General features: G+C 42.3%; 1 protein-coding gene across 8 annotated transcripts in view; it reads right to left on the minus strand.

Annotated features, from left to right (window-relative positions):
• shroom3 (shroom family member 3) overlaps positions 1–26,035 on the minus strand; it is an 84,144-nt gene that overhangs the window by 16,604 nt on the left and 41,505 nt on the right. For 6 of the 8 annotated variants that reach the window (XR_008830319.1, XM_056403928.1, XM_056403926.1 and 3 more), the window contains 18 exons: positions 15,969–16,187; positions 14,961–15,286; positions 14,628–14,874; positions 14,138–14,193; positions 13,408–13,879; positions 12,495–12,788; positions 11,189–11,630; positions 10,911–11,044; positions 10,590–10,733; positions 9,896–10,368; positions 8,830–9,057; positions 8,435–8,624; positions 7,832–8,144; positions 4,321–4,397; positions 2,144–2,235; positions 1,206–1,971; positions 878–1,100; positions 183–310 (listed from right to left, as the gene is read on the minus strand). Coding sequence is in view for 7 of the 8 variants with exons in the window: in XM_056403928.1 (XP_056259903.1) it covers positions 183–310; positions 878–1,100; positions 1,206–1,971; positions 2,144–2,235; positions 4,321–4,397; positions 7,832–8,144; positions 8,435–8,624; positions 8,830–9,057; positions 9,896–10,368; positions 10,590–10,733; positions 10,911–11,044; positions 11,189–11,630; positions 12,495–12,788; positions 13,408–13,879; positions 14,138–14,193; positions 14,628–14,874; positions 14,961–15,286; positions 15,969–16,187 (4,824 nt within the window). In the remaining variant the exon portion in view is untranslated. The remainder of the gene's footprint in view (positions 1–182; positions 311–877; positions 1,101–1,205; positions 1,972–2,143; positions 2,236–4,320; positions 4,398–7,831; positions 8,145–8,434; positions 8,625–8,829; positions 9,058–9,895; positions 10,369–10,589; positions 10,734–10,910; positions 11,045–11,188; positions 11,631–12,494; positions 12,789–13,407; positions 13,880–14,137; positions 14,194–14,627; positions 14,875–14,960; positions 15,287–15,968; positions 16,188–26,035) is intronic. The other 2 variants (XM_056403925.1, XM_056403930.1) reach the window with 1 other exon arrangement.

Consider the following 26,035-nt stretch of genomic DNA (forward strand, 5'->3'; position numbering starts at 1 on the left):
AACCAGCGTGGTTAAACCAGCAGTGTATTTTATTCAAAAAGCTCTTCCATTTCCCGTTTAAATGGTTTGGAGGGAAAGAAATTAAAATTGTTTATAACAAAACTCAGTGTCTTAGTGTTAAAAATATCACTGATATGGTTTAAGAATATTCAAAGACAAAACACATGTGATGTCAGAATTACCTGCCCCTGTGCTGCCATTGTGATTTATCAGCTAATTTACTGTTTGGAAAGATCTCCTCCATCAGCTCAACAGTGGATTTAGCCCCCCATGTGTCCAGGAGGGGCACCAGAGAGCTGTCCTGCAACACCTGGATACAATGAAAATTGAATAATTAGAAGTACAACAACAAAGGCAGGGTCACAACTGGGTATGACAAAGGTAGAGCCAGAACTTGGCACAAAGACAAACTAAGTATGATGAATGTAGAGTCATAACTTGGTAAACTGACTATGACAGATTAAGGTATGATAACAAAATTAACTAATTAACTAGTTGGAGTCTTATTTAGGTACAAAAAGGAACTAGATATGAAGATAAAAGTGAAGTCACAATTAAGTAAAACAAAGACAGTCAGAACTAGATACTACAACAAATATAGAGGCAGGACTATGTACAATTCCAAATGCAGTGTTGGTGTTGATGGCAAAGGTAGAGTGAGAATTACACTGATCAAGGTAAAGACAGAACAAAGGTCAAAAATAGGTTGAAGCCAAAGATAGAGTGAAAACTAGTGACAAGAACAAAGACATGATGACAAAGATAATAGCAAGGTCAGAATAACATAGGTTGGGTCGGAACTATTTGGACAAATGTAGAGTTGGACCTCACTACAGCGACATTTATTCAAGGTATTCTGCTGACTATAGGTACCCACCAGCTGCCGAGCCAGCGCCTCCACTTGCAGCTCCTCAGATGTCTTTTCCCTCTTAGGAAGGGGCTGGTACTCAAAACCTAGGCTGTCCTCAGTTGTGGTAAATGTGCTGATGGTGGAGAGCACAGGCGGAGGGAAAACAGAGGAGGAAATGGATGTTGGAGGGATGGGAAGGGATGACTCTCTGGTGGGAATGCTGGAGTTGTTTAAGAATTCAGAACTTGGACTGAATACAGGAGAGAGAACAGAGAAATAAAAGAAGAGAAAGATCCAGTAGAAAATAATAATATAATATTTAATTCAGGTTTAAATATAAAAATATTGAACAAACCTTTCCACAGACTGGTTTCCAGTTTCTTGCTCCAACTCAAAGGGAGGAGGAGGAGGAAGAGGAGGAGGAAAGTCCTCCATGATACTTGGTGGAGGAGGTGACAGAGAGGCAGGATTTTGGAGGAATACCTCATCAAAGTCCTCCTGTGATAGACCTGTGGAGGTTTCTAAAGGTTGCTGCTGGTCAGTGGAGCTGAAGAGACGGGACTCAGAGATTCGCAGTGAGGACAGGTGGCGGATGGATGATAGGGATGTTGGGGAAGGAGATGACACAGAGTTCCTTTCCTTCCTGTCTGGTGGGGGTGCAAGCTGGGAATGGGACAGGGGTGTTGCCATCACTGCTGAAACTTGTTTGGGGTTTTCTGCAGAATGCCCTCCTCTCATCTCTAGACTGTAGGCTCTCCCTCTATACATCTCCTTTTCAGTGTTTTCTAATATGCTGGCATCACTCAAACTGTGCCTTGTTTGTCTGTACATCACAAGGGTTTCATCAAAGCTAGTGGTGTTGACAGCAGCGCCCTTACTGCCATCACTATCACCTGCGCTGGTTTGCGGTATGCCTGGGAAGGTGATGGCACCAAGGTTGGCCAGGCTCAATCTCTCGCTAGCTTGCCAATCAGTGCCACTACCATCCTGAGTCCCAGGTGGGAAGAAGGGGCAGGGCAGGCCAACAGAGGCTGCCAAGGTGGAGGTGCTGTGGGCTCGCTGGCGATCGATGTTCCTTTGCCGCTCTCTACGAGTCACAGGAATGAAGGAGGAGCCTGGGTCTAGGATCAGAACACAAAAAAGAGTAAGAGAGAAAATTCAAAGAGGAGTCACAGTGCTAGGAGTAAACGGTTATCACACACCCATGAATCAAATATCAAAGAATAATTCAATGGGTCTACAAGGCTACAAGTTTGACAGGTTTTTCAAAACAATTTAAAATTCTTTACTAACCTTGAAAAGGTCCTTCAGGCTGGACGGTGTTCAGACTGTTCTGGGATGGTTGAGGAGAGACAAGGCTCCCTGACACCTGGATATCTACAGGTCTGAAAGAAAGGTAGATGATGAAAGAATTAAAGAGAGGCAGAAACATATAAACAGACGGATAAGCAGACAGTTATACTGTTCAGTTCAAGTCATGGAAGTGTCTGAGAGGAGTTCATTCCACTTTATTTACTGTTATTGTACATAAGGTAAAACAAAACAACATCCACAAAACAACATCTAACAATATGCAATCAAAAATAAGAGCACATAGAAAAATATTTCATCTCCTGAATTCCTCTCCTCTTCTCTTCTATTCTCCTCAATTCCTTTCCGCCTCTCTCTAGACTCTGCAGGTTGTTCCTGCAGAACCAGAGGCTGCAGTTTGAGGACCCTAGTTTTTTGCGTCCGCATTGCGACAACATTTCAGTAAGAAAATGGACAACAATCGTGGTGTATGACAGCTCTTAAATATAAATAAATTAATAAATATGTGAAGAGTGGTGAAGTCACTACTTTATTATTTGAGCTATTTACCATATTTATAACAATAAAATTATGTATCACTATGAATTATTATTCATACAATAAAATTATATATCACTATGAATTATTATTCATAGTGATATATAATTTTATTGTTAGTCCTGAAACTGCAGCCTTGTGTAGGCTACTGCAGGAACAATCTTATATTAGCAACATTTAACTCCTAAATTATAGCAGCAGGGAAATTTGTATTAAATTAGTATTAATGTTGTGAGTAATGAGCAATTCATATCTCTTGCTCGCTCGCTCGCTCTCTATCTTTCTCTCTCTCACTCTCTCTCTCGTTGTTGAAGTTCTTTCACATGTCACATTTTCACTTTCACATTTACCTCCACTTGTCAGTGTTACACTTGCGGGGGTCGTTCACCTTGTTATTGTTTATTATTGTATAAAAGATATATACAATAATAATAATAATCTTGAATCTATACCCAGATTGTCCTTGTGTCTTGCCTCTCTCCAACCTTTCAAATATCTGGTCGAGATCTAGTGACTGCACAGGCCATAGCATATGATTCCATCTTTATTTTATCCGATAACTACCTAATTATGCTAATGCTAAAGTTAATTATGCAAATTACACAAACATCCTAACATGCAACTACATGTAACCACAAGATAGAAAGTACTTACACAAAAAGTAGTATTTGGACGGAATAACCCTTTTTGGCAGTTTTTGCGAACTATGGTCTAAGAAATATAGTCCTGAAACTGTAGTCCTGAATCTGCAATCTCCAGTACTGCAGGAACATATTATTGTTTTCACCTCCTGTCCTTGATCTTTTCAGCTCCTCTATCCGTCTCATTCCTTTCACCTACCTCCTTCATCACTTTTTCCTACAGATATCTCCTTTCACTCTCTCTCTCTTCCCTCCCCTTAGTCCTTCTTCCCTTCCGATCCTTTGTTGTTTCACCTTCTCCATCCCATCTCATCTTTGCCTCTGCTTGTTTTACTCCCTATTCTAACACCCCCCTCTTTTCCTTCCCTCTCATTTCCTCCCTTATTCCTCTTCTCCTTCCTCCTGTCCTCTTCTTGTTTCCTCTCCTTTTCTCCCAACACCTTCTTTCCTCTTTTCATTTTTTTCCCATCTGTAACTTTCCTCCTTTCATCGCCTTCCTTCATCTCTTCCTTTAACTCAATCTCCTCTCTGTTTTTCTTCTGTTTCATCTCCTGTTCATTCTTTTCTTTCCCTTTCCGTCCTTGTTCTCATTGCTTACTTCCTATCTTTCCTCTCTGATGTCAGCAGCAGGGAACATGGACTCATAAGGCCACAGTTGATTTTAAAATAGCAAAAAGCCTGAAGCGTGCGCACACACACAACCTATTATGGAAGAGAACTAAAGAGTTGGTACAGCAACAGATCTGAATTCCTGTGATCCTTCAGTTACTCTTATCAGCAAACAAACAGCAGGTCCTTAAGTCACATTTAATTGAAATACACTAATAAAGTTTACTGCACTGAACTGACGAACATGAAAAAAATGATAACAGGAGACTGACAAAGTCTCTCATCTGTCATTTCCAATTATACCCATGAGGTAAAGCTGTGGTCAGTTGTTTGGTCACATGATCATATGGTCTACTAGGAGATGTGAGGTACCTGTCCTCAGCTTGACGCCAGCATCCTGGTTCAGGCATGAACACACCAAGCATCCTGATATCACCTGGACGGAAGTCCTAAAACACACAGACAAAGTTCTTTTAAAACTGGAAGATAATCTAATGCTGTTGTTAATTCTGCCTTTATGAGGTCATATTGTAGTCATATTTCATACCATTCCTAATTCATATCATTGTGGGGATTGGCAATCTTAAGTGCGCTTTTGTAATGTGTCAATCTTTTTCCCCTACTTAACTCTCCTTTAAGGTATGTTATCATGATGAGGCTTTATTTAGGGACGGAATCATTTCAGAATAGTTTCATCAGACAGTTTCTGAAAGGAATATGATTTGGTACAAATTAAGGGGGAAATACACTCAAAGTTCTGAGACAGAACACATTATCAGCTAATCATATACGGTACTTTATACTGCAATAATATTTGATTTTTTGGTGCCACTTTACAATAGAACAACCCTTATAAAGGATTTATGAATGGTTTATAGCTTGTACCTTTGGGCTTTTTGAATAAAAGTTACTTTAACACTCATTAAACACTAAGTATTCCTAGTATTCCTGAGTATTGCTGTTTCTCTGACCCATTTAAAAAAAATAAATCCAGACTTTGGCATCAGCAATCACATGTCTGACCACAGACTTTATCTCACACACACACACACACACACACACACACACGCACACACAGGCCTGTAGGGTCTGCTGATTCTCCACTGAGCTGAGTTTGAGCCTGTCTACCATAAGCTTAACATGTCTGTTTGATGTACTAAAATTTACATTAAAAGGAATCACAACTTGAAATACCAGTCCATCACAGAGTACACACTGTATTATATCAAAATCAAACAAGTGGTCTGTGTTGCATTCAAGGACAATTAGAGGAGAAGGAGAATATGACATACACATATACTCATCACGTCTTTTTCCAGTTGATTTTCAATAATGTAAACTGTACAGTGTGGTTATTCACCATGTGCAAAAACACCATTATGACTGCTGATGCAAATTCTTTTTGACCATTAATCCAAAAACAATGCAGCTGTGTGTGTGTGTGTGTGTGTGTGTGTGTGTGTGTGTGTGTGTGTGTGTGTGTTATCTTTGCCATCATCCACATCGGACAAAGCCCAGCCCCCATCCCCGGCTCTCTGGCACCTCACAGGAAACTGGGAGGATTCTGGGAAATTCCAAATGTCCCCCAACAGCAAAATGTTGTTATATATAAAATATATGATAATGCCAAAAAGGACCATGCCCATCTTTGTCTTGGCAATCCATTCAAGTTGCTGATGTATTTCATTAAAGATGAATGGTGTTGCAGCAAAGTCTTGGGATTGTCTATCCATATTTTGAAAATATTATGATATATTTTTAAATTCTTGATCTTGTTATTAGGTGTTAGAAGATGACACAGTTGAAAATCACATAAAACATATACACTAGGGTTTTGTCCTATTGGCAGCTAGGAAATGTATCATTATTCATTGGAAATATATTAATTTGTGGATTATTCCTCAGTGTTGGGTGGAGTTCACAATAGGTCTGCACGATGAGGAAAATTTGCAATGCGTGATAACACTGTTCAATACTGCAATGACGATTTAGCTATAAATAAACGAATATTGAAGTGTGCATTTACAGTTTTGCTGAGTGAAGCTGAATGAAGAACACAGACAAAGGTCACTATCAGTCATCTTGTCTGTCCTCCTCTATCTGCTGCAGGTAACACAGCCGGGGGGGGCTACTGTCTCGGACTGTAGTTATAGTTTAACAAATGTTTGTGGCAAATGAAGCTGCAGTCTACACACAGAAAACGTTCCTTTTAACTTGTAAAAGTTCATGATTAGCTTAACGTTAGCCATTGCGCTCATGTAAAACAAACAACAGTGTATGGGAGAAGTTTAAAATGCAGCTTTCTACATGTTTAAATCTTGTTGAACAGGTGGTGTGATGAAGGAGGCTAATTGCTTTTTTATTCACAAAGGATATGATGACACTCACAGAGCTACGACCATAGATGTTGTTAGCTCCAGTAAAAAGTTTACTCCTCACTGGTCTCTACCACCGCCTCTGTGCTGTCGCTGTGTGTGTGTGAGAGAGAGGCAGCAGCCTGACACTAAACAAAGTATTTTTTCCCAGCTCATCTAGCTCAGGCACTGTCTGCATGGCATGTGTAAATACATTTTTGTCTAATTCATCTCTCAGTCTTTTATGATGTGTTGTTGCACATGTTCATATTGTTATGACGATGAAAATGTGATTTATCGGTCAGCACATGTTCACAAGCCTGAAAGCTGCAGGTGTGTTTAGTGTTGAGCATGCTGTACATGCTCACCTCTGATTGGGCAGTTATTTTCATTGCCATCATGATTTGTTCTCTCATGGCTATTGCCATACCAGGAAGTACCCGGAACTTTAAGTTCTGGGTACTTCAGGAACTAAAAGGTTCCTGTGGCCCATTGTTGTTTGCGTTTCCACCGCAGCCTAAAGTCTTGGGAAGATTATGCAAAATTATTACTTGACATTACATTATTCACAGCACTTCGAGGATACAACATGAACGAAAATACAGGACAAATTGTGTCCCGTATATATTCAATACAGGAAGGAACATATACATACATAATACAGGACGATCCCGTATTTTACATGACGAGTGTCGACCCTAGCCACTCAGGTTGTTGTGGTCCTTTATCTTTTTGAAGTCCTGTTTCAGTTTTTTTTACCTTCTCCTGGACCTATTTTGGTCTGTGGAAAATGTGTTTGCTCGCTGCAGACTTTTAAACATGGCGGGTGAAATACAATGCAACGAGTACTCGACCAGTCAGAAATGTTCAGCACTGCAGACCACACCCCCCCAAAGTTCCTGAACATTTGGAAAGTACTACCCCCCAACCAGGGACTTTTTTGGGGGTCGATCAATTAACCCCAGAACTAAATTTAGATCCTGGTTACTGCGGTCAAAATAGTTCCTCAAAAGGTTCTTGGTTCCTGGGGAAAGTTCCTGCGGTGGAAACGCGGCTATAGTTGGGTAACAAAAAAAAAACAAGAGCTATAAAGAGAGTTAACAGTTGGCCAGTGATGGTGTGGAGTGGCTGTGATTGTTGGATCATTAGTTTCAGAAAGTTACATAAACACAGAGTGCACCAAGTTGAAAGATAAAAGATAGATAAGTGAATTTGAAGACGCCACAGCAGTGGTTTTTTATACTACTCTGGAAAGTCATCTCACAATTGTGAGCTAAATTTAGCATTTTTGATCATTATATAATGTATAATCATGGACGGCCAAAGTTGAAACATTATAAACATATGCATTATAACTAATTTCATCTTCTGATTATGTAATTTCATTAGTATATGATAGTTCTCCTACTGATGTACACATTCCTACAAATAAAACAAAAGGCATAAAATAAATTTTTTCAGAAAACCCACAGTAAATTCGGTAACTGTGGGCTGCAATAATTGCAATTAAAATGTGAGCCCAGTGTTACCTGGTTTAGTGCTTCCACAGCTGGGGAAGAGCAGGAGCGGTAGTGTTGCGGACTCGTCTGTCTCTCCTCAGATCGTTCCAGGAGATCCTCAGCAGATGTCGATTTCCCGGAGCTCTGATCAGACCATGCCCTCTGCAGAGCCCCATTCAGCTGCTTGGACAGTCCCAGGCTGAGTTGAGACTCTGCATCCTGCTGCTGGTGTGGCAGGCCTGGGTCTCTGCTCAAAGATTGACTGTGTCTGCTGAGACCTGCTTCTGGGGTATGACCCTGGAGGATCTTGGCCTGGATCTCAGGAGGGGAGCCAGGAGGAGCACTGGGGAAAGAAAACCAGGAAAAACCATAATTATTAAACTTTAATAATGATGTAATAGTTGAACTTCACATTAAAATGTAAATGTTAATATAATTATATTTAAATTATCATCTTGTTATTATAATTCGTCAGGTGGTGAACATGAATGTATCAAACTCTGTGGCAATCCACGTTATCGAGATATTTTGGTCTGAACTAAAGTTGTGACTGACTGACAGCCTGACATTGCAATCCTGAAGCCACAGTATGGTAAGAAGAGTTAGTTGCAGCAGATGTCGAGTTTTGGTTACCTGTGTGGTGGGTGCGCTGGAGGCCTTGGAGTTGTCACCCTACCAGGGTAGAAGATGTTGGACTGGAGGTTGCGCAGGTTGGCTCCAGAAGGAAGAGTGGAGCAGAGACGCCTCTCCCAATAGAAGTTTCTTTCTGAGCCAGAGTCCTGGAGGGAAAGCAGGCTGGAGGCAGAGGAGAGGCTGAGGGTTTCTGAGTAACAGGAGGAGGCAGAAGGAAGGAGAGTAGGGGGGTAAAGAGGACAGAAAAAAGCAATGATCCGATTAATTTACCTATTTCTCTCTCAGTCTCTCAATTGAATATTTGCTTTATCTGATGTCTATCCTTCATCCACTCTCACACACAGTTTTTTCCTTCTGTCTATCCACATACTTTATTACTCCCTCCCTCCACCCACCTGTATGGTTGCTGTTCTCAGGTTGTAGATAAGCACTGCGAGGCCTTGGTCCACTCCTCTTTCCTCCCTCATCTCTCTTTATACCTCTCTTCCTCTCCAAGTACTCTGCAAGAGCATCCTGCTGAAGCTGTCGTAGGTCAGGCCTTGACGTGGCGTTCTGGGTAGGCCCACCCCTGACACAACTTGCTGCAAGTTCAAACATCTTCCGCCGGTCTGCCACACTGGTCTCTGACAGACAGGGAGATCAGGGTTTTTGCCCACGTTTAGCCACGTACATTTCCCATGTTCCATACTAGATACTGATCAATCACAACACCGACATTCTTATCAAGCTAATTTATTTTGTGAACAACTTCCAAATAGAAGCTCAGTGGTGGCCAGAACTGTCAACATCCCCAAGTGTTTCTGTGATGCAAACCCACCACACAAGTTTAATTTTTTTCCATATTCATTTATCTTTTAGAAGTACCACCTCATGGTTATATGCCTCATCCAACTACTTCAGTTGTAGTTAATCAGCATGTGAATTCTTCACCAAAATGTATACAACACTAAAAATCTTTCCTGGCCTTCGACATTAGCATCATGCTCTTCAAAACTTGGTGCTAAAGATGCATTTCGGTCAGTACTCGAAAAGTATTTAGGTTCAATACAAAGCCTGATTCTCCCAAAACTTAGCCTTAGTGAGCTCAGAGCTAAAGCCTAACCCCTACAAACTGAGCACAGCATTGATACTACACATGCACATGTTCTACAAAACATTAAATACCTTTTGAACCATTTATGATAGAAACAAGCTTTAAATTGTGTCTGAACCATGAGATTCTCAATGACAAGTTTTTTCCTAATATGTCAAATGCAAGATGGTGACTTCACACAGCACTAGAAAGGGTAGGTTCCCCTGAATCATATGATGGCTAACACTAATCAGTGCCATTCACAATATTGACCTGATTATTTGAAGATCTTGTGTTCGTTAATGAGAGAGTTTAGTTACCATCAGGGTAGAAAAGGGTGTAGTGCAACAACTGTTTTCAATCTGCTTTTGTAGCGTTTTCTTATTTACCTCCTCCACGCCTGAAGAGGGCAGCAGTCTCAGTGTCTGAAACCCCAACCTCATTCATGTTTTCTGGCTCTGAGTACGAGCGCTTCTTTTGGTCTGCCGCCAGGCGCTTGCGGCCGCAAATCCGAATCAGAGCAGGAGGTCCCACTGCCGGAATGCTGGGGAGAGCTGGGGGGCTCGTGCCTCGAATCTCCGGGCTAACCACATGTCGCTCCTTTGGGGTGTGAGGGGAAGTGACCAGTGGTGGCGACTTTGCTGTTATGATGATGCCCTGTGGTTTTGGCATAGTTTTGGGGCCTTTTTTCTCCAGGGAGTAAAGCTTGCCAGGGACAGGTGGAGGCTGATGGCTGCTGGGGGAGGACACAGGAGGAGGAGCTGCAGGAGGAGGGCTGACTGAGGAGCTGAGGTCTCTCCGTCTGAAGGAGGTGGACCGCAGGACCTTTGACTGGGCGTCTTTCAAAGATTCCCTGTAAGATCTGATTAGAGACAAGTTTACAATGTCAGGATAGCTCAGAGAGACTCAGCACACTGAGCTGTCGAAAGGTTGAACTCTAATCTGTTGGAGTACTCTAACTTGCTGAGCTACTATGATCTGAGGAAGGACTCTGACTCGCTGAAGGACTCTGACCTGCTGAAACACTCTGATGTAGGGGGAAGACTCTTGTTGGAGTACCCTAAACTACTAAAGGAGTCTGACCTGTTGGAGGATGTATCCTGCATGGAGCCTAGCATCTCCTGCATGTCCTGTCTCTGGGGGAAGTCTTTGCTGCTGTCACTGGATTCATCCAGCTGGAAGCTGCTGCGACTCCTTTGGAGAGCTGAACTGGGATCTGTTGGGGTCCTAAACCACACACAAATATAGCTGCCTTTTGATAGGGAGTTAAGTGAATGCAAATGTGTCCATAGGCTGGAATTGTGATCAATATATTAATTTTGAAGACATTTTTTGGGATTATTGAGATCTGATGCAGTGTAAAAGTTTTAGCTATATTTGTAACAGTTATCTGCAGCCCTTTACCTGTATTTCATGTGGTCACTGCTCCCTCCTCTGTAGCTCAGAGTTCTGTGGGCTTTGGTCCCATTGGTGCTTTTCTCCAGCATGTTTCTCAGGTCATCTGCTCCACAGGGGGTGCTGTGGCCTTTCTCACTCATCTGATTCAACATCAGAAAACATTAAACAGTGAAGCAGAGTCACAGCCATTTCTGTGTTAAGTGAGAGAGCTCATTGTTGGCTTTGAAAAGCTTTTCGGGGAAATAAACGTGGTGATTACAGATTTTAAGTGTGCTTGGATTTACCCTCAGTTGAGTGGCTTTGTTGTGTGCGTTGTTTGTGCTGTGACAACGCAGCTTTCCGGCACGTTCCTGGCGCTCAAAACGACTCACTTTCTCCAAGACAGACAGGCTACGGGCAGGCCCCTGGCTGCCATCAGCTAGGCTACTGTTGCCATGGTTACTGCCAGAGACCGCACTGTCAGAGATGGTGCATTGCTGGACCTCTGCAAGGGCGATTTCCAAACGGGTAAGTGGGTGTTCTCTGTCTTTGCCTCGTTCTCTGTGATCCCATTGGTGGTACTGCAGAGCTGCTGTTTCACTTAGGTGACAGGGAGAAGTCTGGGAAGCGGAGGTGGGTTGAGCCTGAGGCTGAGGGTGTACTGATAAGTGGGTAGGTAGTACTTGTCCCTGGGTGGGCCTGGAGAACGCCACTGGGTCTGAATGAATGGTGGTCTGGTCCAGTGATCTGAAGGGAAGGAGGGAGGGAGGGGGGGAAATGGAGGACAAAATGTAAAAGATAATGAGGGATAAAAGAAGACATCAGTCTTCAGTCCAACCAACAACTGGATGAACTTACCAGCCATTCACTATCAGGAAGCTGCTTTTATACAGAAATTTGTTAAATTAGATTGGCTGTCACAATCTTTTACCATGCCTTTGTTTCCTGCAAAGAAGCCTCCTTTAGACCATGTTGAAGCAACCTGACTGGTTGAGTGACTTTGACCTGCTTTACTATACCATGAAGTCAAGTAAGGTCAAGCTTATTTGTATAAGGCTCACGACACTCTAAGTTAATCAAGAAGGAAAAGGAAGAGCTTCAGCCATGTGTTTTTCAGAGCAGATGATCATTCTACAGCTGGGAGCTTCACAAACCCACTTAATGAGCCTCACATGACCAATTTTTGAGAGGTTGCTGATTGTTGTGTAGTGGGAGCTTCGAGCAATGAACACACCAAGTGTGAAAAGTGAACCTTTTACTTGCCAGTACGGTGCAGTTTTTCAAGAACAACGTAAACAAAATGGGCTCTTACAGCAGATGTCTCAACTTCATAACATCATAATTTAACTAGCGATAAAGCCACGACAGGTTACTTCCTGTTCCTTATACTTCAAAATAAACATATACACTTATACATTTATCACACAGACTAATTCAAACAAAGAAACATAAACCACATTAATTAGCTTGTTTGAATTCACAACATTGATTGCATGTTGAAGGAGGTTCACAAAGTGACAGAGACAGAATCTGTTATCTCAACATGCCATGCAGACATAGACAGAAATTATTTCAGCGCACATGGATCACATAACACTCATCCCTCCTTACCTGCTCCTGTCTCCCCTGGACGGGACAGGTGTGTAGGGGTCCCTCCACTCGTGTGATGATAGGGGCCTGGGTCCACGGGTGGATTGGATGTGGGGAATATGGAAACCGTGGTTTTGTTCCTGGAATGCATGGCTGTGGGGTCCCTGGCTTTTATGAGTATAGGACCCTTGGAAGCTCTGACTGTGAGGTTCCTGGTGGTTGGGTCTTTGGGACCCTGTCTGACCCTCTGATCGCCCTCCAGCAGTTTTCATGTGGGATTTGTAGTGTCCATGGTGAGACTCTTCCTGTTGAGGCCTGATAAAAGTAAAAGACTGAGTTAACATTATGGGCCAATATGAACAATTTTAAAATCTGCCGGCCAGCATGTTCTCCCCATGCCTGCATGGGTTTCCTCCTCCCCTAGGCTATGTTAATTGGCAACTCAAAATAAAGTAAATGTGAGTGTGAAGGGTTGTTTGTCTTTATATTTCAGCCCTGTGATAGACTTGTGACTTATCCAGGGTGTACTCCTCCTCCTGCCTGTCAAGTATAAGCGGGTATGGCTAATGGATGGGTGGCACCTATCCATCCCCATAGATCATTTTTACAGCCCCACAGATCATTTTTACAGGCCCACATCACAAAATGACATCTTGAGTAGATGAGGATGAAGTTGGCAAAAACATGACTGTTGGAACATAATTATACCAAAATTGGAATATGCTATAGAGGTGAAATGAGTTTCTGTGGACAGTTTGACACTTTTTTCACTATGACACTGGGACACTAGGAATTTATTGTAACTGACTTTTCTCATACTTCTGTGAAGTCCCCGACTTCAACTAACTACAGTGACAAAGCCAGCCACTTGGACGTGAGTGACTGAAGTATTGAAATATCCATAGAAAAGATCTTTAAAAAATCTAATCATTACCTCTCTGCCTCGTGTGCTTGAGTCCTGAGCTGTGAAGAGGCAGATGTCGGGGAGTGCAGGTATGGTGAAGTAGAAATGTCATTTTGGTGTCCATTTTCTGTAACTGATATCTTTCCATCCTTGTGACCCTCTGTCCATCCTTCATCCTTCCCTCCAAATCCCTGCAGCCCCTGGTGCTGCTGTCGGCTGCTTTCCTTGGCAAGGGCGGGATAGACTGCAGAGGAACCTGCCCCAGGGTTGGAGCTGGGCATCTGTGCGTAGTGGGGCTCAGGCTGGGGGACAGGGTACACCCCCGTGGGAAAAATGAGCCAGCCGGACTGGGTGGTGGGGCCTCCAGGTCCAGTAGAGGGTTCAGGAGGTGAAAGGGGCTGGGGAAAACCTCCACCCTGCCGGGGTTTTGTGGTGGGGCTGCTCTCTGGACTCTTCTCTATCACTGTGTGGAGCTGACACTCTGTGCCATATGAGCCTTTAGCTGGAAACACAGCAGTGATGGTTGTAAGAATAATGCAGAGGATTAATGATCAAATAACTTGCACTAGGTGTCCCCTAAGAAGGTTTTTCTTATCGGCAAAAGTAAAAAAAAGTGTTGTTATTCTATGATCTTTCCTGTATCGATTTATTTTCAGCTTTTTAGGAATGTCTTCTGCACCAATGGTATAGCTTTAATTAAATGGTTTATGCTGACTGTTCTTAAAATAAGTGAACACATGGTTAAAGAATTAAAATATACCTGCACCTGAGGTCACAGGGCCACTTGAGTGATGCCAGGAACCTTTCTGCAGAGACCTGAATAAAATACATTATATTAGATGAAAAACATTTAATTTCAGAACAGCATATTTCACAACAATATTTGAAATCTATTTTTCATCTTGCTGTACCTCACTCTTCTGCTACATCTTACCATAGTATTTTGTATCTCATCACTTCATGCAACCCTCTCTTTCACTATATATTTTACAATAGAGGGTTTTTCATTAATCGATTCCATACAGTTTGGTCTCAGACTTTTGGCCACACTGTAGTTGTTACTAAAATTTGCACACCTAGTTATTCTAACAAATTAGTAGCTAATTTCTTTAAGAAGAACACCATGCAAATCTTTGATAAATGAGGGGTTCAGATTTTCTTACATAATTTGTATGTATTATTTCATTATCACTGTCACATACTTTTGGATGAAAATCATGATTCACCCTGATATGACAGATCCTACTCACCGTAGTGACCGGGCATGCTCCAGACTGGACCAAGAGTTTGGTCTTTCGTGGTTCCTGATGGCTGCGTAGCTGTCGCTGCGCCTTGGTGGAGCTGGCACCCCCTTCAAGCTTTCATAGGAGCTGCGGGTAGCTGCCGGGCTCCATATTGGACCGACACTGTGTCTGTTTGAAGCTGGCACACCACCACTGCTGCCACCACTGCTGCTGCCGCTGCTGCTTCCACGGTAACAGACCCCACCTAATGAACCTGGAATCAATCGTGCAAAGAAAGACAGTGTTGTCATCACATTGCAATTACATTACCTCAAAACCAATCCTGAAACAAAAATTTACCTTTCACATCTTGGCTCAGCCCGGGCCTTGCCCCACCCCCACCTCGGGAATCGCAGTTGTGTAGCAACGCAGCAGAGGTGGAATTTAGCTCATGCTCTTGAGATAGGCCCTGCTGGGCATCGTAAACTGTCCGGATGTAATGGATGTCAGCCTGCTGCATCTCACCACTTCCCCCTCCTCTCTGAGGGACGGTCTCTAGTGAAAAGGAGCGCTCTGGGCTGAAGGAGGGTGTGGAGGCAAGGTACTCTGGGATACTGGAACTGGTGGAGAAGGAGGAATAGGCAGAGTCTCGTTTGCTGTGGAGGTGGTCGATGCTGTTTGAGGATCTGGAATACAACAAGAGATTTATTTCCAGATCATAAGATTCTTGCGGTCATTGACTAGTTCATTAAAAGAGAGGTCATACTTACAGATAGTCAACATATTTTTTTAGTTAACTGAGCAAATGTTTCAGTTGTATCAACTGTCATTGAGGTGAATATAGTATAGCAAAAAGAGCGTTTGAGATACACTATGATGTGGCTATTCAAGCTGTATTATACTTTCAAAAGAACCACACACAGTAACACAGTGACAGTGGCATCATGTTTGGTGAGGGTAAAATACCCCTGATTTTCATATTGCACAATAAGGCTCTCATGATCTTTCCATTGTTTCCCCTAAGAAAGGGCAATCATGTCCAGGTCTGACCAAACAGTAGACCTAGGAGTCCCTTCAAAACTGGTAACCATAGTATGAGGACAGGACTTTTGAGATGCTGTGTGTAGTCATTGCACTAGCAGCTGGTCAACAGATAGCTTAAACGCTAACTGCTGCTAAATCCAGAATGAGTTCTTTCTGTTTCTACAGCTGTTGAATAAACAAGATACATCATATAAATCAGCTTTTTGTATTTTTGATGGAGCTAGGCTAGCAGTTTCCGCACGCTTCCAGTCTCCTTGCTAACCTAAGCCAACCACTTCCTGGAACTATCTCTGTACTTCACAGACTTAAAGACAGTATCTGAACCTGGCAGAGGACAGCTGGTGGCAGGAGGAGTAGGTGGGGTGGGGCCCACTGTAGGTATGGTGGCCAAGTAGGTGGTGGTGCTGAGCTCCAGAGTGAAGCTGGGAGGACTGGGGAGGGTCCAGGCTCTCCATGCTGCCCCTAGAGCTGTACTGGTCCGGACTCTTCCTCAGAGAGCTGCCACCGGAGTCAAAGCCACCAGCCAGGTCAGTAGTCGAAGCACTGAGAGACAGAGACAGAAATAAATTTAAGTTTTTACTAGGAAGACTCATAAAAAATCATCACACAACCTCAGACACCTCTGATTTAAGCTTTAAGCTAACATCAGTATACAAACATGCACATAACCACATTGCCAACATGCTGACGTTTAGCAGCACCATCCTGTGTGTTAGCATGTTAACATTTCCTAATTACCACCTAACACAAATTACAGCTGTGACTGATGAGAATGTCATTAGTTTTGCAGGTATTTATTTATAAATAATAACAGTGCTGTAATTATTCTGATTCCACCAGGTGAGAAGTCAGGAGATAACTAAAATGAAGAAAAGGTTTTTTGACCAATGGAAAAGGGGCTTAAGAGTGTGAGAGAGAGACCCTGTTCAAACCTGGTATTGACGTCCATCTCGGGTGATCCGAAAGTGGACAGCTATAAATTCAGGTGTGAACAGATTGAGGATGCATTTGAGATCTGACCTGCATTTGAGATCTGACCTGGTATTAACATGCATCTTCAGTCACTTGTGGACAGGTCTAAGTACATCAGTACTAAAAAATCTCTCCACATGCGTCTCCATTGACCACTTGTGATCGGATCTCACTTCCCTCTTTATAGAAATTAATCGGGAATGACAAATAAACAGGTATGTGATGTTATTTTAGCCAATTGACTGATGGGTCTTTCCCAATGTGCCTGTGTATGTGTGAGTGAGAAAGTGAAAGAGACCAAGCAAGAAAGCGAGTGGGCCACGGATGGGTTAAGCAAAGTAATGCGCTGCGTACAGGGCTTGCAGTGAAATGAGGTTTTATCCAGTTAAAATAGTAAAATATTTTCTGTTCATAATAAAACTGTGTTGGGACTAATCAGACTGTGTCAGATGACATCAGTGGAGTAAGCTCTCCTTCAATGTGGCCAAATGCATTTGCGTTCATACTGATAAAAGAATGTGGTGATCCAGGCTACCTCTGAATGTGGTCTGAGTGATCAGATCTCAAATGCATCCTCAATTCATCTTGGGTGGGTTCACACCTGAACTTAGAGCTGTTCATTTGTGATCGGATCACCTGAGACAGATGTACCAATCTGAACAGGGCCTATCAACAAACTTTTTACTCAGCACTCTACTTTACCAACATGATACGACAGTTAGTCACGCGCGTGTGTGTGTGGTGGGATTGTTGCCATGGCAGACCCAGAGGTGAGGGGGAGTGAGAGAAGGGCTGGAATGCAGGAATGCCCTTCTCTCATTCCCCGTCCACAAAACACAAACACACACACAGCCATGTCAGAGGCTTTTATTCACCCCTCACTGTTGTGATAGTTGGCTTACAGAGAGTTTAAAGTGTATTTGTAATTTAATTAATCTTTGTCGAACATTCAGTTTGTTGAAATGGTTAGAGTTAGCATTAGGGAAACATGAAGTGTTACAAATACTTTGTAAACTCTGCAGCCAAATCACCCCACAGGAGCTCTGACTGGTCTGAGACAAGAGTTCTGATCCCTAAAACCCTTCACACTACAAAACAGCATATAGAAAACTCCCATGATCTTAAGTGTACATCTTGTTCACTTGCGATTACACTCACACATAACCCTTTATAAAATGTCTTAACTTCCCAAAATCCTCCCGACTTTCCAAATATTTCCAGATTTTTCATAAATGTATTAAATTTTCTTAAAGGTTCCTTGTTTTCCAAAAATGTCATAATTTTTCAAAAATGTCATAATTTTTCAAAAATGTCCCAACTTTCTGAAAGTCTCCTAATTTCCCCTAAAATTTACCAATTTTCTTCAAATGTCCTCACTTTCCAAAAATTCCTAATTTCCTAAAAATGTATGTAAAATGTTCTTAACCTAACCTAGATCTAATCTTTATCTTTGATTCAAGTGTTGCACACTTGAATTAAGATGAACTAACCAGTGTGGCTTTTGAGTTTATGTTTTACTGGAAAAGTTTATCTGCAAGATATAGACATAGTACACACGTTTTGTGTACAGTCTTTTCTCTTTTGCTTGGCGGATGCATTACAATGAGTTATATTGCCTTTATGCAAACTCAGAACAAACGTCTTACAACTGAATGGATAACGCTACACAAAATATCACTGTGACTCCTTGTCTCATATCACTGTGATTACAATTGGGCACAAGTATAAAAAACCTAAACACAGTGCCACGAGGTTTCTACACGACTGTTAAATTAGCTTTCGCTGCTAACATTTAGCTTAATCGCTGATCTACAGGGATAACAACAAATACACTATAAACATACAAAATGGGGATGAACGGCTAACTTTCCCACATTCTCTACAACCCTGTGGACTTAATACTACAACCAGTGTCAATTTATAAGCTGTTTTATACTTGCTTACCGGCAAGATTTAGACATATTACATTGTTACACGTTTTGAGTGACCCGGCCATCTTTTTCTCTGCTAGACCTGGTCACTTTAGGTGATACTCCCTATTGTGGTGTAATAGAGGAAGAACTTCTCTTAAAGTACTATGTCTTATGGGAAACTGGAGCACCGATTATCTTGTGACAACTACAGAAAACAATACCTTTTAATAACCTGAACATTATGATGAAATAAAGTGTTATAATGAAATAAGATATTATGGGGGTGGCTTATTTTCCTCCATATAACACTTTTGCCCTTACACAAGTAAACAGTTAACAGTTAACAGTAAACAGATAATTTTCTAAAAATGTCCCCATTTTTTCACTTTCCTAAAATGTTTCTAAAATAGTCCTCTCTCTCAAGGTAGCACTAAGAGAAGACAAAAGCACTGCCGTGGTTATAAGTTTACTCCCCCCTGGAGGTATATTGACTAATCAATAATCATTATATTTCATTAACAATTATATTTCATCATGTGATCAGTAACAATACAAACTACCACATACTGGAAATCAATATGCATTTAAGTACAGACTAAAAGGCTTGAGGTCACAAAAGGAACCGATTTTTGACATTTAACAATCAAAACACAATGTGCAGTAGGTCTCATAACAAAGAGACATATTGATCCATCTCTGCACCTCTGTCCACTCAACAAATTCCTCCCCCGGTGACATGAACTATTGTTAGTGTTATACAAATACTGTTAATGTTAAGTGAAAATTTAAATAAAAACTGAATAAGCTGGTTTCTGTAACAGTGAACCATGATTGGCTGAGACACCAGCCAACTCTTATAAGAAGCACTGTGTTTGTGTGTTATGATTAAGTTTTTATGTCAAACCACAACTGTCCATTAATTCATTAGGAAAACTATGAGTCTATAAATGACTGCTTGTTATGATTTCTTCACAGATTACTCTTATGTAGTGCAGCATCATCTATGTAGATGAACCGGAAATGCAATTCTAACATAGGGCCATAAGTTAAATGGCCCGTTAAAAACTAAAAAAGTACAAACTGATTCATATGATTTGAACCTGGGAGCTGAAATCTTCATGACAGGACATGTTTAATGTCAAGAGAGAGGACTGGTGCCTGTTAGTCAGACATGAGATAAGATGTGAAAGGTTACTGTATATGTATGTTGACCTGAACAAGAACTAGGACCCCCTGAGAGGCTTACACTGATAGTGGAAGTTGATTCTCATACAGGACATTGCACAGTTTGGAACACTAAAACAACATTTTAACTACTGGTATATCAGCAATAAAAAGTAGTATAAGTATAGAAATCACTGCGTTTCTTGTCTTTTGTTATTACATTTACCTCAATGTTATTGTCCTGAAGAATGTGTTCACGGATTCTTCAAGGAAGAAGTTGCGTTAGAAACTTCTCTAGTGATGAATGTCCTTGGACAACTGACATTGGAAGGTACAGGAACTCTGCTTTAGAATTGCACTTCCTGTACACACGATGTATTGTGCAATGGCTCTGAAGTTACACATAGATAGTGTTGGGACTTGTCATTCAATAAACCAGTTGTTTCTTTGCTCCAATGGACAAAGGAACTCACACCCCACAGTTCTTCACTGTTCATACCTGGGGACGACCCCCCCCCCCCCCAACGGACCTCACTGGCCAGCCAGTGTGGGTCAGTGTGTGACATGTGAACCCCTAGGGTGTCACCAAACAAAACCAGATCTCCTTCTTGGTTCTCTCTCTTGCCTCTCTCTTTTCTCTTCTCTCCTCGGCTTGCTCTGGAGAGCAGCTCCTGCTCTCTCCTCTCGGCTTGTCAAAGGGCAAAAAGGCCCCAGCCCAGGTCAGCTCTGCTACCTGAGAAACTAGCTCTCTTGCCGGCCCGCTCACAGCAGCCGGCAAACACTGTTGTCCTCAACAGCAGCGACCTGCTTCGGATTAACTGAGACTGAACCAAGTTCTCTTCAGAATCAGCAGCTACAACACAAGGCCAGCCAGCTGATTTTCCAAGCAACAGGAGTCACAGCAGAGTTAGCGTGGAACAGCTATCTCTCTGAGGAGAACAAAAGAGATAACAGCAAAGCAACACAACCAGATAGGACTTCACTGCACAAGGAAGCCACCCAACTCAATGGACTTCACAACAGCACTGGAAAGGACCTCTTTGTTTGTTCCAAGGACTGGGTAACGTTAACTGACTGGGCCTAACCTCTCCCAGCACCGAACAGCACAGCACAGCACACCACACCACAGCACAGCAGCAGAAGTGTTAACTTTGTTAATGTACTTGTTGATTAATATCGTCGTTGGAATGTTTGCTTAGGTTGTGTCAGGTACTCAGGAAAAATAAAAAATAAACAACAAACAAAAATCAAAATTGGTGGAATGGATCATTTCTGGTTCTTCAGCTGGTCAATCAGGTACTCGTATGTTCACACACACATAGTAGTACGTCTCAGTTCTAGAACCTGCATGAGGCTAACCTCCCTCTAACCTGGTACCTTTAGATTACATGAGCTAGGCTAACAAAGAAACTCACACCTTCCCTAACACACACCAGGTGGTCTCAGCGGCCATTTTGAGTAGTTTCTTTGTTTACCGACATCTTGTGTAGTCTTCTTTGTTAGGTCATGTGGTCATAGTGACCACTTTGAATCGGCCATCTTGCCTTTGGTTGTGTCCCCACAGACACACACATACACCTACACACACACACACATACACACACCTGTATATACTAGATTAGACATTGTGTTTTTACTCTGCTCCATTGTAAATAAATGTCTTTAAGTATAACTACTGGTGTGTTTAATGTTGCACAAGCATGAATATTGCCAACCTCTACTTTGTAGAAATCCAATCCTTCAACTTTAAGTGACTGTTGATATGGTAATTTGGTTATAGTTATAGGCTAATTGTTAATCAGAGTTCCAGTTTAATGGTAATAGATCGAGACTGAAACAATATTGGCTATTTTGCCTATTAGTTTAGGCTGGTGACCCGAGGACTTTAATTAATTTTAAGGTTATTATTTAATATCAATATTTTTAATATTAATATTTTTCTTAATTTATGATAGCCAATAAATTAATAGACAACCAAAAATCCAACATATTTGGTGTCCAGCTCATGAGGCAGAGCTCAGACCCAACAATAGATAGATAGATAGATAGATAGATAGATAGATATAGATAGATAGATAGATAGATAGATAGATACTTTATTTAACCCCTATGGGGAATTAATGTGTCCATTAACTCATTGCTGATAATAATAACAGTTAATAATAAACAAACAACAATAATTAAATTAGTCTACTTCCTTTGGCTGAGTTGTTGTATAGTGTGATGGCAGTGGGAACAAAGGATCTCCTGAACCTCTCTGTTCTGCAGCACAGTGAGATGAGACATTTGTTGCACCTGTAGCTGCTTCTCTGTCCTGCCAGAATGTTGTGGAGAGAATGGTTGGTATTGTCCAAGATGGCCTCCATCTTACATTGCATGCGTCTCTCCACAACAGTCCTGAGTGAGTCCAGACTCCTGCCAAGCACAGACCCAGCTTTTTTGTTTAATCCACAATCCAGGACGTGAAGCAGGGATCCACCCCCATCCCTTTCAGCTTTTCTTTAAGAATGGGGGGTGGGGGGGGGGGGGGGGGGTGTGGATGGATGGTGTTAAATGCACTTGAAAAATCAAAGAACATAATCCTCATATAACCACCTGGCTCATCCAAGTAAGAATGGGCCAGGTGGAGCATGTAAAGAACGGCGTAGGCGAACTATAGGGGTCTAGATCATGTTTAACCTTTGGCCTCAGAAGGCGGAGATGTGTGATGTGAGGGCCACAGGTCTGTAGTCATTTATCTCCGCCGGTCATCCTACTTTAGGTACTGGAACAAGACGTTATGTTTTCCATAGGACCAGGACCCTCCCTGTTTGTAGTCTTAACCCTCCTATTATCCTTGGGGTCAATTTGACCCCATTCAATGTTTATCATTCAAAAAACAATAGTTGGCTTTTTTTTTTTGCTCCATATTTCATGACTTTTCCTAATTTGATGGGGACAACTGATTAAGCATAAAATTATCATGATGATATTTTTTCAATGTGCTGAACGCATATTGCACGCATCGGTGTTCCTCTGGGGTCAATTTGACCCCAAGCTGTTTCAGCTGTGTAAAACTTGTCTGTCTGTGTGTGTGACCTAACATCCCCACACCTGCAGGTGCACAGTTGATACTTTTGAGTTGATACATAATGAGGGGGACCATGCCCGCACCATGGGCATGAAGGTGTGTGTGTGTCTGTGTGTGTATGTGTGACCTACTCTACTCACACCTGCTGAAGTAGGTGTGTGTTGGAAAGACTTGGATGTAGTTGACTTGGAAGCCTACATTGGCTTGCTCATTTTGGCAGGAGTTTACAAATGAAAATAAAACAAAAAACATAACAAAACAAAAGAAACAAAAAAAAACACCAAAAAAACATAAACAAAAAAAAACAAAACTAAAAAAAAACTCTTTAACTCTGCCACTGCCGGTCCCAAGCCCGGATAACAAAAGAGGAGGGGTGAGTATGACTTCATAGTGACTAACAAATATGTTACAAGAAAAGGAGATAAAAATAAGTAAATAAATATGTTTATGAGAGGAAAGGGGGGCTTGACAACATCAATCAATATGGTTCATTCTGTGAGAGTCATGAATGTGCACCCCAAATTAGAAAAGATTTGGATGAAAGATTTTCAAGATTCACTAACTCTAAAACTGAAAGTTTGACCTGATGGCGCTACAGGGAAGGTCATATATCACCAAAACCAATAGGGTTCATACTCTTGTGGTCATTAAGATTTGTATGAAAGATTTTTATGAAATCTTTTCAAGATAAATTAATTCTAATTTAAAAGTTTTGCCTGATGGTGGCGCTAGATGAAGGGTCAACTCACTGATAGGTTTCATGATCAAGGGGTTATTTATGTATTCAACAAATAAACAAAGTGCCTTACACAAAAACTTGGTCAACAATTTTCTGTAAATAATTTTCTGGAGGCAAATATCCCTGGGGTCAGATTGACCCCAAGGGTAAAATGTGTTATAATGTAATGTGTAATATTTGAGGATAATATGAGGGTTAAGTTGAAGATCCTCTAGAGAGGCTAAGCCAGCTGGGCTGCACAGTCCTTTAACAGCCATGGACACACACCATCTGGACCTGCTGATTTTCCAGGATGTAGCCTCTTGAGCTCCGCCCTCACCTCCTCTGCTGTAAAGGGCAGGAGACTTGATCCCAGTGTGGAGGGAGTTACAGCTGCAGTGTCAGGTTGTGAAGGAGATGCCGTAGGAGAAGCTGCAGCTGAAGCAGTGGGAGAGAGAACAGCTGAGGCTGTGTCAAACCTTGAATTCACTGGCCTTGTCCACAACATCACAAGGGTCTTGATGTTACTGGTGATCCAGGGTTTGTTGTTTGGAAAGCAGTGTACAGTCCTTGCTGGTATTACAGTGTCCACACAGAAGTTAATGTAATCTGTGACACATCAACCATTCTATTAAGGCCAAGGTCCTTGCTGTTATCATTTTCCTGTGACTCCAACAGTACATTCCAATCTGTGCACTCAAAACAGTCCTTTAGAGTCTCACTGGCCTCCGGGGGCCAGTGAGCGGGTGGTTGCAGCCTGCCTCAGTACACAGGGTTTGTAGAAAGGTTGAAGAAAAAACAGATTGTAATCTGATCTGCCAAGTGGTGGTAGAGCTAAAGCAGTGTCAGCCTCCTTGACAACAAATCAAGTGTATTATTTTCCCGTGTGGGGCAGGCATTATACTGAATGAAGTCAGTCAGGTGAGAAGTGAGAGTTTAGGGATAGGCTAAAGAAAGTGTCTTTTTCCTCAATGAAATCTTTATTCCAAGAAGAAATTATAGTCCAACTACAATCCTCTTAAACAAGGCAGTTAAAGTTTAATTGTTTAACTATTAAACATAACAAAAAAAATATGCAGTGCTCCTAATGCCAGCGGAGCCTGAGACTCTGAGCCAAACCTCTTCACAAGTAACAAGCCAAAGCTAAAGCGCTTATAATAATAATAATAATAATACATTTTATTTAAAGGCGCCTTTCTTGGCACTCAAGGACACCGTACACAGCTACACAAATTGAGATTAAAAACATATTAAGAATTAATTAACAACAATAAAAATGAAATATAAAAATAAAAATAATACAAAAGTGACAGTAGACAGTAGCAATGATGGTTGGAGTGGGACCAAACAGCTCGCAGACAGTGGATTCAAACGAGCTGGAGACGGGCACAGACACCGGCGAGACTTTCCACTTGTCGCGGTAAATTATCGCGAGACCTCCTCCCCGACCGGAGCCACGGGGTTGACAGACGTAAACAAATCCACTAGGAGTGGATTCAACTAGCCGGGAGAAGTCGCTGGGCTGTTGCCATGTCTCGGCCAAACAAAGAAAGTCTAGCTTACGGTCTGTGATGATGTCCTGGACGAGATGTCCCCCGCCCGTCAGCGAGCGGATGTCCTGCAGAGCGAAGCCGAGTGAGGTGCCGTCGCAGCCGGCGTTGGTGCCACCCGACGAGGCCAGGCGGGTCAACACAACGCGGTCGACAACCCGGCCGGTGGAGCGCGGAGGGCGCCGAGAGCTGGACCAGATGGACCCCACCGCTGCCGAGATGTCACAGTGGAAATTCCGGCGGGACCCTCGGCGAATGCATCTCCGGCGGGGCCGGAAGGCGACGTCCGGGTGAAGGTGGAGTGCCCCAGGCGCAGGTCCAGGCAGGCGACAGCGCAGCCGGAGCAGGTCAGCGGCCGAGCACTGAAGCATCACCAGCACTGGCAGGTGGACGGGCAGTAGAAAGAGCCAGACACATACGGACAAGATGTATGTCCTACCGTCCACATTGTGGACGAGAACTCAGGCAGTGTTCACCAGATAAACGTCAAGTGAGGCTCAAGCCGGAACACAACAGGTGAGCTAACGGTAGGCTAGTTAAGACTCACACGGACGTAGTGCCAGTAGATCGTAGAAATATTCCAAATGAAGGCAATTACAAGGTCCGATTAGGTTTATAGAAACTATAAAATAAGTCAGAACTTCTGAAAAGTTGAAAAAAAAATATTAAAAGTTAAAAAGTTAGGTTACCGGCGAGCAGCGGCAGCAAGTTGCGCCAGCGTTCACTCTTGTTGCCATGGTGATATTATTATAGATTATAGATTATACATGGCATTACAATGTTTACAATGAGCTTTGTTATTTTTTAGCTCGAAATGTTCCAACACCAGATTTCGCCTTGCTGTCTTCATGTTTACCTGGGATGCCTACAGCAGCCTGCACACCAGCAGCTGAGTATTTATTTTTCTCTGTTGAAAATTTAAACTGTGTACCCCGGCTGGTTGCTGCCACGTAGTGAAATTCATTGCATTGCTTCAAGACGCACTACACAACACAACCTTGTTG

The sequence above is a fragment of the Seriola aureovittata genome, chromosome 18 (assembly GCF_021018895.1).
Source record: "Seriola aureovittata isolate HTS-2021-v1 ecotype China chromosome 18, ASM2101889v1, whole genome shotgun sequence".
NCBI lineage: Eukaryota > Metazoa > Chordata > Actinopteri > Carangiformes > Carangidae > Seriola > Seriola aureovittata.